Source organism: Salmo trutta, chromosome 13 (genome assembly GCF_901001165.1).
Source record: "Salmo trutta chromosome 13, fSalTru1.1, whole genome shotgun sequence".
NCBI classification, from domain to species: domain Eukaryota; kingdom Metazoa; phylum Chordata; class Actinopteri; order Salmoniformes; family Salmonidae; genus Salmo; species Salmo trutta.
In genome coordinates, this window is record NC_042969.1 from 87,092,096 (window position 1) to 87,104,479 (window position 12,384).

At 43.5% G+C, this 12,384-nt stretch overlaps 1 protein-coding gene across 2 annotated transcripts in view; it reads right to left on the bottom strand.

Annotated features, from left to right (window-relative positions):
- arrb1 (arrestin, beta 1) overlaps positions 1 to 8,491 on the bottom strand; it is a 54,750-nt gene extending 46,259 nt beyond the window's left edge. For both annotated transcript variants that reach the window (XM_029773883.1, XM_029773882.1), the window contains exon 1: positions 7,976 to 8,491. In XM_029773883.1, the coding sequence (XP_029629743.1) occupies positions 7,976 to 7,995 (20 nt within the window). In that variant the 5' untranslated portion in view covers positions 7,996 to 8,491. The remainder of the gene's footprint in view (positions 1 to 7,975) is intronic.
- Positions 8,492 to 12,384: the final 3,893 nt, after the last annotated feature.

Sequence of the window (12,384 nt, forward strand, 5' to 3'; positions counted from 1 at the left end):
AAGTTGGTGGTTGTAGATATCCCTCTAGTGGTGTGGGGGCTGTGCTTTGGCAAAGTGGGTGGGGTTATATCCTGCCTGTTTGGCCCTGTCCGGGGGTATCATCGGATGGGGCCAGAGTGTCTTCTGATCCCTCCTGTCTCAGCCTCCAGTATTTATGCTGCAGTAGTTTATGTGTCGGGGGGCTAGGGTCAGTCTGTTACATCTGGAGTATTCTCTTGTCTTATCCGGTGTCCTGTGTGAATGTAAATATGCTCTCTCTAATTCTCTCTTTCTTTCTTTCTCTCGGAGGACCTGAGCCCTAGGACCATGCCTCAGGACTACCTGGCATGATGACTCCTTGCTGTCCCCAGTCCACCTGGCCATGCTGCTGCTCCAGTTTCAACTGTTCTGCCTGCGGCTACGGAACCCTGACCTGTTCACCGGACGTGCTTGTTGCACCCTCGACAATTACTATGATTATTATTATTTGACCATGCTGGTCATTTACGAACATTTTAACATCTTGACCATGTTCTGTTATAATATCCACCCGGCACAGCCAGAAGAGGACTGGCCACCCCTCATAGCCTGGTTCCTCTCTAGGTTTCTTCCTAGGTTTTTGGCCTTTCTCAGGAGTTTTTCCTAGGGAGTTTTTCCCAGCCACCGTGCTTCTTTCACATGCATTGCTTGCTGTTTGGGGTTTTAGGCTGGGTTTCTGTACAGCACTTTGAGATTTCAGCTGATGTACGAAGGGCTATATAAATAAATTTGATTTGATTTGATTTGATCCGCGTCATCTGACCACTTCCGTATTGAGCGAGTCACTGGTACTTCCTGCTTTAGTTTTTGCTTGTATGCAGGAATCAGGAGGATAGAATTATGGTCAGATTTTCCTAATGGAGGTTGAGGGAGAGCTTTGTATGCATCTCTGTGTGTGGAGTAAAGGTGGTCTTGAGTTTTCTTTCCTCTGGTTGCACATGTGACATGCTGGTAGAATTTAGGTAAAACGGATTAAAGTTTCCCTGCATTAAAGTCCCCGGCCACTAGGAGCGCCGCTTCTGGATGAGCATTTTCTTGTCTGCTTATGGCCTTATACAGTTCGTTGAGTCTTAGTTCCAGCATCGGTTTGTGGTGGTAAATAGAGGGCTACAAAAAATATAGATGAAAACTCTCTTGGTAAATAGTGTGGTCTACAGCTTATCATGAGGTACTCCACCTCAGGTGAGCAATACCTCGAGACTTCTTTAATATTAGACATCACGTACCAGCTGTTACTGACCAATAGACACACACCACCACCCCTCGTCTTACCGGACGCAGCTGTTCTGTCCTGCCGATGAACGGAAAACCCAACCAACTGTATATTATCTGCGTCGTCGTTCAACCACGACTCGGTGAAACATAAGATACAATAGTTTTTAATGTCCCGTCGGTAGGATAGTCTCGAACAGAGATCATCCAGTTTATTCTCCAGTGATTGCATGTTGGCCAATAGAACGGATGGTAGAGGTGGGTTACCCACTTGCCGACGAATTCTCACAAGGCACCCCGAACTCTGCCCCCTGTATTTCTGTCTTTTCTTCACGCAAATGACAAGGATTTGGGCCTGGTCTCTGAGAAGCAGTATATAATTCACGTTGTACTCATTAAAGAAAAAATCTTCGTCCAGTTCGATGTGAGTAATCGCTGTTCTGATATCCCAAAGCTTTTTTTGGTCATAAGAGACGATAGCAGCAACATAAATTTCAAACAATGCGAGAAAACGAACAAAATAGCACAGTTGGTTAGGAGCCTGTAAAACGGCAGCCATCCCCTCCGGCGCCTCTGCCTCTCTGGCTGCGATCAAATGCTGCTTTTTCTATTTCCTTTCTAGACCCTATCAATCAATCATCTCCTGCTGCTCCGATCTGCTTTCTAGACCCTATCAATCAATCATTCTCTATTGGCAACATAGCCTGCTGAAACTCAATTGAGATGAGGAGAGGAGAGAGAGAGAGAAAGAGAGAGAGAAAGAGAGAGTGAGGTCCAGGAAGGCAGAGCAGGGGTTGAGAGGGCAGATAAGTGGATGAGTAGAGAGAGAGAGGGAGGAAGAGAGAGAGGGGGGAGTGGATAGGGGAAGGAGGCATGACAGTCTCTCCCTGTTTAACACACAGGCCACGACAGACATCGCTGCCTTCAGTAGGGAGATGCAAACAAGCTTTCACTTTTCCCCCAAATGCATGTCAGTGTCCACCATGATGGCTAACAGGATCAATAAAGAGCACAGAGACAGACAGCTAGCTAGTATCTATCCATGAAAACAGAGAGACAGACAGCTAGCTAGTATCTATCTATGAGCAGAGAGACAGACAGCTAGCTAGTATCTATCCATGAGCAGAGAGACAGACAGACAGCTAGCTAGTATCTATCCATGAAAACAGAGACAGACAGCTAGCTAGTATATATCCATGAGCAGAGAGACAGACAACTAGTTGGTAGTTACCCATGAACACTGAGAAGGAGAGACAACTAGCTGGTAGTTACGCATGAACACTGAGAAGGAGAGACAACTAGCTGGTAGTTACCCATGAATACTGAGAAGGAGAGACAACTAGCTGGTAGTTACCCATGAACACTGAGAAGGAGAGACAACTAGCTGGTAGTTACCTATGAATAGTTTCAAAGTTATGTTTTGAAGAGTTTGGAGTTAAAGTTTTGGAGGTAAAGCCCCCTTCATAAGCTGTGTACATTGGAAAAGCCCCTACACTCCGCCCAGCAACCCTTGTTCAGAAGGACTTGACGCAATGAGACACATGGGAAACAGAAGGCCAATTTATTGTGAATGGCTGGAGACGATCCTTCTACAGGGGACAGCTTGGATTCCCCCTAGCAGTTCCGGTATGTCAGATGCTTTCAGCCCCAATCCATAAATGAATCAAGAGCTCTTAACATTTAAGTCAAGATACTGTACACCCTCCTCCAGCTTCCCACTCATCCCTAGCCAAGACTAATACACACACACACACACACACACACACACACACACACACACACACACACACACACACACACACACACACACACACACACACACACACACACACAGCCCAGTGATGTTGTGGTAAGTAAATAGGTGGATAAACATTGATCGCCGTTGGCAGTGAGTAAAGTAATGATCCCTGTACTGTCAATGCATTTTTTTTTCAGAAAAAGTTGTGTAAACGCTCACGCAAATCTCTCTCTCTCACACACACACACACACACACACACACACACACAGACACACACACACACACACACACCACCTCAGGACTGAAATAAGTGTAACATGTGTTTAACATTCATTCTTCATTTGTTCCTTGTTTTGACTCAGCTTTGTAAAACGACTGTGACACTCACAGCAGCACAGACAGACAGGAGGGAAGTGCAGAGTTACAGTGCTGCATCTGGGTCTCGGTCTGTCAGTCCTCTGTAGAAGGAGACCTTCGTGTAGATGGCGAGAGCAGGAGTCCCCAGGGCTGTCCATCAGAGAGATGTCAGACAGGTTGTGTGTGTGTGTGTGTGTGTGTGTGTGTGTGTGTGTGTGTGTGTGTGTGTGTGTGTCTCTGTGTGAATAGGGTATTTGGGGGGTCTCTGTCACCCTGCTAATTTCTGTTTCCACATGACAAGTCACATGGGTTCAGCTCAACATCAAGGTCAAGGGTCACTGCTGTGGTTTGTCAGTCTGGGTCCGACCTGGGTTCAAATACATGGGTATTTGTTATTCAAATACTATTTTAAAATACCTTGGTTAAATGCCTGGGTTAAATACCTAGTTAAATGCCTGGGTTAAATGCATGGGGTAAATACCTGGGTTAAATGCCTGGGTTAAATACATGGATTAAATGCATGGGTTAAATGCCTGGGTTAAATACCTGGGTTAAATGCCTGGGTTAAATGCCTGGGTTAAATGCCTGGGTTAAATACCTGGGTTAAATACCTGGGTTAAACGCATTAGTTAAATACCTAGTTAAATGCATGAGTTAAATACCTGGGTTAAATACCTGGGTTAAATGCCTGGGTTAAATACCTGGGTTAAATACCTGGGTTAAATGCCTTGGTTAAATACCTGGGTTAAATACCTAGTTAAATGCATGAGTTAAATACCTGGGTTAAATACCTAGTTAAATACCTAGTTAAATACCTGGGTTAAATACCTGGGTTAAATACCTAGTTAAATGCCTAGTTAAATACCTAGTTAAATACCTGGGTTAAATACCTAGTTAAATGCCTAGTTAAATACCTGGGTTAAATACGTAGTTAAATACCTGGGTTAAATACCTGGGTTAAATACCTGGGTTAAATACCTGGGTTAAATACCTAGTTAAATGCATGGGTAAATACCTGGGTTAAATACCTAGTTAAATACTTGGGTTAAATACCTAGTTAAATCCATGGGTAAATACCTGGGTTAAATACCTAGTTAAATACCTGGGTTAAATACCTGGGTTAAATACCTGGGTTAAATACCTAGTTAAATGCATGGGTTAAATACCTAGTTAAATACCTGGGTTAAATACCTAGTTAAATACCTGGGTTAAATACCTAGTTAAATGCATGGGTTAAATACCTGGGTTAAATACCTAGTTAAATGCCTGGGTTAAATACATGGGTTAAATACCTGGGTTAAATACCTGGGTTAAATACCTAGTTAAATACATGGGTTAATTGCATGGGTTAAATACCTAGTTAAATACTTGGGTTAAATACCTAGTTAAATGCATGGGTAAATACCTGGGTTAAATACCTAGTTAAATACCTGGGTTAAATACCTGGGTTAAATACCTGGGTTAAATACCTAGTTAAATGCATGGGTTAAATACCTAGTTAAATACCTGGGTTAAATACCTAGTTAAATACCTGGGTTAAATACCTAGTTAAATGCATGGGTTAAATACCTGGGTTAAATACCTAGTTAAATGCCTGGGTTAAATACATGGGTTAAATACCTGGGTTAAATACCTGGGTTAAATACCTAGTTAAATACATGGGTTAATTGCATGGGTTAAATACCTGGGTTAAATACCTAGTTAAATACATGGGTTAAATGCCTGGTTTAATTTTATGGGGTAAATACCTTGGTTATATTCCTGGGTTAAATACCTTGGTTAAATATCTTGGTTAAATGTATGGGTTAAATGCATGGGTTAAATACCTTGGTTAAATACCTGGGTTAAATATCTGGGTTAAATGCCTGGGTTAAATATCTGGGTTAAATGTCTGGGTTAAATATCTGGGTTAAATGTATGGGTTAATTGCATGGGTTAAATACCTGAGTTAACTACCTGGGTTAAATATCTGGGTTAAATGCATGGGTTAAATGCCTGGGTTAAATGTATGGGTGTGTATTTGAGTCAGTGTATTTCCAAATACATTCCCAATATTCAACTTATTGTCTTTAAAATAAAAAACTTTTAAATACTAACTTCCAAATGTATTTGAACCCAGGTCTGGTCAGGGTTAGGATAGTCTGGGTATAGGGTTAGGATAGTCTGGGTAAGGGTTAGGATAGTCTGGGTATAGGGTTAGGATAGTCTGGGTAAGGGTTAGGATAGTCTGGGTAAGGGTTAGGATAGTCTGGGTATAGGGTTAGGATAGTCTGGGTATAGGGTTAGGATAGTCTGGGTATAGGGTTAGGATAGTCTGGGTATAGGGTTAGGATAGTCTGGGTATAGGGTTAGGATAGTCTGGGTAAGGGTTAGGATAGTCTGGGTATAGGGTTAGGATAGTCTGGGTATAGGGTTAGGATAGTCTGGGTATAGGGTTAGGATAGTCTGGGTGGTTCAGGCCCTTTAGTTCCAGTGAAAGGAAATCTTAACACTACAGCATACAATGACATTCTAGACAATTCTGGGCTTCCAACTTTGTGGCAACAGTTTGTGGAAGGCCCTTTCCTGTTTCAGCATGACAACGCCCCCGTGCACAAAGCAAGGTCCATGCAGAAATGGTTTGTCGAGATCGGTGTGGAAGAACTTAACTGGCCTGCACAGAGCTCTGACCTCAACCCCATCGAACACCTTTGGGATGAATTGGAACGTCGACTGCCAGCCAGGCCTAATCGCCCAACATCAGTGCCCGACCTCACTAATGCTGTTGTGGCTGAATGGAAGAAAGTCCCCACAGCAAGTCCCCCACAGCAATGTTCCAACATCTAGTGGAAAGCCTTCCCAGAAGAGTGGAGGCTGTTATAGCAGTAAAGGAGGGACCAACTCCATATTAATGCCCATGATTTTTGGAATGAGATGTTCGACGAGCAGGTGTCCACATACTGTTGACCATGTTGTGGATTTATCTAACTCAGTTCATGTGGGGGTGTGAAACCAGTACTTGTGATTGACATCTCTTGGCCTCACAGTAACATACCACATCCTCTTCCATTAGAGCGATCCTCTCCGTGGTATGATGGAACAATGGACAGGAAGCACAATCCACACACCCAAAAATCAATCTCTCACTTCCTCTGAAATGAATCAGGTGGTTGGGGTGCCTATGCTGTAGACCTCAGCTCCTCTGGGCTTGTTGGGGTTGGATGGCAGGTAACCCTGTCCCCCTCAGCAGCTTCCCCAGAAAAAGAGGTCTGAGGTTGGGTAGTGAGAGGAGTGATGCTGGGTAGTGAGAGGAGAGAGGCTGGGTAGAGAGAGGAGAGAGGCTGGGTAGAGAGAGGAGAGAGGCTGGGTAGAGAGAGGAGAGAGGCTGGGTAGAGAGAGGAGAGAGGCTGGGTAGAGAGAGGAGAGAGGCTGGGTAGAGAGAGGAGAGAGCCTGGGTAGAGAGAGGAGAGAGGCTGGGTAGAGAGAGGAGAGAGGCAGGGTAGAGAGAGGAGAGAGGCTGGGTAGAGAGAGGAGAGAGGCTGGGTAGAGAGAGGAGAGAGGCTGGGTAGAGAGAGGAGAGAGGCTGGGTAGAGAGAGGAGAGAGGCTGGGTAGAGAGAGCAGAGAGGCTGGGTAGAGAGAGGAGAGAGCCTGGGTAGAGAGAGGAGAGAGGCTGGGTAGAGAGAGGAGAGAGGCAGGGTAGAGAGAGGAGAGAGCCTGGGTAGAGAGAGGAGAGAGGCTGGGTAGAGAGAGGAGAGAGCCTGGGTAGAGAGAGGAGAGAGGCTGGGTAGAGAGAGGAGAGAGCCTGGGTAGAGAGAGGAGAGAGGCTGGGTAGAGAGAGGAGAGAGGCAGGGTAGAGAGAGGAGAGAGCCTGGGTAGAGAGAGGAGAGAGGCTGGGTAGAGAGAGGAGAGAGCCTGGGTAGAGAGAGGAGAGAGGCTGGGTAGAGAGAGGAGAGAGCCTGGGTAGAGAGAGGAGAGAGCCTGGGTAGAGAGAGGAGAGAGGCTGGGTAGAGAGAGAGAGGCTGGGTAGAGAGAGGAGAGAGGCTGGGTAGAGAGAGGAGAGAGCCTGGGTAGAGAGAGGAGAGAGGCTGGGTAGAGAGAGGAGAGAGGCTGGGTAGAGAGAGGAGAGAGGCTGGGTAGAGAGAGGAGAGAGGCTGGGTAGGAGAGAGGAGAGGCTGGGTAGGAGAGAGGAGAGGCTGGGTAGAGAGAGGTAGTTGAGGTTGCTAGCTGGGCAGGGAGTTACATTGCCGGTGACTCAGAAACACAACAGATAAACTACCTTTGACATTACATTTACTGGGAAAATGATAGAGAGTACTAACACGAGCACAAGTTGAACATACGCAGCAACACACACAAGTACAGATGCACACAAATGCGTGTCCGCACACACACACACACACCACACACACACACACACACACACACACACACACACACACACACACACACACACACACACACACACACACACACACACACACACACACACACACACACACACACACAATGATGAAATAACAAAAAGGGACACAGCATGGGGATCCTACAGCAGATAACACTGATGGAAGAGAAGCCGCCATACTGTAGAATCAGAATACAGCAGTCAAAGATGTTATCCTCTCTACCCTCCACAGCGTCATGAAACACCCACATGATATTCCCTGCTTACCTTGTGCCTTTATCTCCCATGGCGAGGATTGTTGGGTGGTAGAATCCCTCCTTTTCGCCCTCAGTAAATACACCGTAATACCGTTGTGCAGAAAGGCAGAGAGAAACAGAGAGAGAGAGAGAGAGAGAGAGAGAGAGAGAGAGATAGAACAACAGGAAAGGGTGAGAGAATAATGTTCTGATGTAAAGGGTAGGTGGGTGGGTGAATTGAAGAGTGGGGGCTCTTCTCAGTTGGATGTCTCTCTCTCTCTGTGCCTTCTGTTCTCAGCGCTCTGTCTCCAGCTCAATGCACTTAAAAGGGCATCTCCAGCGATGCCTGAGAAATAGCCTTAATAAGAAGAAACAGGTGATTCATCCATACAGCAGTCAGAAGAACATTCAGCGCTCAGCTCAGTTGGGAGAGAGAATCATCCAACAGATTATTTTCAGTAGGAATCTTCCTCGTCTTTCATCTCGGTTCTGTTCACATTGACGCTCTGACTGCTGCTAGCACTCTATGTCTGTCTCTCTCTCTCTCAGCCGCACACTCTCTCTCTCTCTCTCTCTCTCTGCCACGCACTCTCTCTCTCCCTGCCAAGCATGGGCTCTCTCTCTCTCTCTCCCTCCTAACACTCTCCCTTTCTGTTGCTCACTCAATCTGTGAGAGCGGATGTGTGGATGGATTAGGGACCAGGGGATGGATGGTCTCTCGTTCTCTCTCTCTCTGTTGTCTGCCAAACTAATAAGATGAGAAATGCATTAATGTCAGAGAAAGACCCTCAGCTGCTTTGCTGCAGGAGGCAGGAGGCAAGCCAGCCATTAGTATAGCGCATTCAAAACAACTGAGAACAGGGGGGGGGGGGGGGTAAAATGATGAAGTCAGGTCGGAGATCTAGAAAGATGCCGGAATTTCCGACTTGGAATTCCAAGTTAGATGAACAATTCAAATTCGTTTATCCCTAGTCAGAGCTCTTTTTTTCCCCCAGAGTTCCCTAGTTGTCTTGAACGCGCTGAGGTCGGAGATTTCCATGTTCCCAGTTGCTATGAACGCGCTGAGGTCGGAGATTTCCATGTTCCCAGTTGCTATGAACGCGCTGAGGTCGGAGATTTCCATGTTCCCAGTTGCTATGAACACGCTGAGGTCGGAGATTTCCATGTTCCCAGTTGCTATGAACGCGGCATTGCCTTTGCATTGACGTCATTTCTTCTGCTGCTATGTTGTGTCAAGGATCTGTACATCTCTGTACTCTTGTCAGTGTGCAAGTCAATAGACCATTACACCATCAGTGACACACACTGAAACATACAGAGGATGATGTGTACAGACTACAGAGGATGATGTGAATAGACTACAGAGGATGATGTGTATAGACTACAGAGGATGATGTGTACAGACTACAGAGGATGATGTGTATAGACTACAGAGGATGAAGTGTATAGACTACAGAGGATGAAGTGTATAGACTATAGAGGATGATGTGTATAGACTACAGAGGATGATGTGTATAGACTATAGAGGATGATGTGTATAGACTACAGAGGATGAAGTGTATAGACTATAGAGGATGATGTGTATAGAGGATGATGTGTACAGACTATAGAGGATGATGTGTATAGACTACAGAGGATGATGTGTATAGACTATAGAGGATGATGTGTATAGACTACAGAGGATGAAGTGTATAGACTACAGAGGATGATGTGTATAGACTACAGAGGATGATGTGTATAGACTATAGAGGATGATGTGAATAGAGGATGATGTGTATAGACTACAGAGGATGATGTGTATAGACTACAGAGGATGATGTGTATAGACTACAGAGGATGACGTGTATAGACTATAGAGGATGATGTGTACAGACTACAGAGGATGATGTGTATAGACTACAGAGGATGATGTGTATAGACTATAGAGGATGATGTGTACAGACTATAGAGGATGAAGTGTATAGACTATAGAGGATGATGTGTATAGACTACAGAGGATGATGTGTATAGACTACAGAGGATGATGTGTATAGACTACAGAGGATGATGTGTATAGACTACAGAGGATGATGTGAATAGACTACAGAGGATGATGTGTATAGACTACAGAGGATGATGTGTATAGACTACAGAGGATGATGTGTATAGAATATAGAGGATGATGTGTACAGACTACAGAGGATGATGTGAATAGACTACAGAGGATGATGTGTATAGACTACAGAGGATGATGTGTATAGACTACAGAGGATGATGTGTATAGACTATAGAGGATGATGTGTATAGACTACAGAGGATGATGTGTATAGAGGATGATGTGTACAGACTATAGAGGATGATGTGTACAGACTATAGAGGATGATGTGTATAGACTACAGAGGATGATGTGTATAGACTACAGAGGATGATGTGTATAGACTACAGAGGATGATGTGTATAGACTACAGAGGATGATGTGTATAGACTACAGAGGATGATGTGTATAGACTACAGAGGATGATGTGTATAGACTACAGAGGATGATGTGTATAGACTACAGAGGATGATGTGTATAGACTACAGAGGATGATGTGTATAGACTATAGAGGATGATGTGTATAGACTACAGAGGATGATGTGTATAGACTACAGAGGATGATGTGTATAGACTACAGAGGATGATGTGTATAGACTATAGAGGATGATGTGAATAGACTATAGAGGATGATGTGTATAGACTACAGAGGATGATGTGTATAGACTATAGAGGATGATGTGAATAGACTATAGAGGATGATGTGAATAGACTATAGAGGATGATGTGTATAGACTTTGGAGGATGATGTGTATAGACTACAGTGGATGATGTGTACAGACTACAGAGGATGATGTGAATAGACTACAGAGGATGATGTGAATAGACTATAGTGGATGATGTGTATAGACTACAGAGGATGATGTGTATAGACTATAGAGGATGATGTGTATAGACTACAGAGGATGATGTGTATAGACTACAGAGGATGATGTGTATAGACTATAGAGGATGATGTGTATAGACTACAGAGGATGATGTGTATAGACTATAGAGGATGATGTGTATAGACTACAGAGGATGATGTGTATAGAGGATGATGTGTACAGACTATAGAGGATGAAGTGTATAGACTATAGAGGATGATGTGTATAGACTACAGAGGATGATGTGAATAGACTACAGAGGATGATGTGTATAGACTACAGAGGATGATGTGTATAGACTACAGAGGATGATGTGTATAGACTATAGAGGATGATGTGTATAGACTACAGAGGATGATGTGTACAGACTATAGAGGATGATGTGTATAGACAACAGAGGATGATGTGTATAGAGGATGATGTGTATAGACTACAGAGGATGATGTGTATAGACTATAGAGGATGATGTGTATAGACTACAGAGGATGATGTGTATAGACTATAGAGGATGATGTGTATAGACTATAGAGGATGATGTGTATAGACTACAGAGGATGATGTGTATAGACTACAGAGGATGATGTGTATAGACTATAGAGGATGATGTGTATAGACTACAGAGGATGATGTGTATAGACTACAGAGGATGATGTGTATAGACTACAGAGGATGATGTGTATAGACTACAGAGGATGATGTGTATAGAGGATGATGTGTATAGACTACAGAGGATGATGTGTATAGAGGATGATGTGAATAGACTACAGAGGATGATGTGTATAGACTACAGAGGATGATGTGTATAGACTAGAATGAAAGCATAACTGGAAATCTAATCGACTCTATGCCTAATTGACACTAAGTCTCTGTCTCGTCACATTAAGTAATATCATTTAAAACGTGTAGCAACATTTCACCATAAACATTGAAAGAAATAAAACCATGATAGATTTAACAGAGATCAAATTAGTTGATCAAGTTTATTCTTTGTAAAATTAAACGGTTGTTTAGCGCAACAACAAAAAAACGAACAAGAAGAATGAGGTTTAAACTAATTCATAACGACATTACATTATCCCTTAGAGCTGTTTTGTTGAAACACCAATAGCAGCACAGTTGACATTAGTCCTATAGGAATAATATACACTATATAATATGGCATATATCCCCAATACCCATAGCAATACAGAGCATATACAGCCAGGTACAAAAAGATTGGCACCTTTGATAAAGATGAGCAACAAAGACTATAAAATAATACAAATAATGAGCGATAAAGTATATGCTCAATTAAAACACACACACACATACACATATATATATATATATATATATATATATACACACATACATATATATATATATATACACACATACACACACACACACACATACATATATATATATATATATATACACACACACATATATACATACACACACACACACACACACACACACACACACACACACACACACACACACACACACACACACACA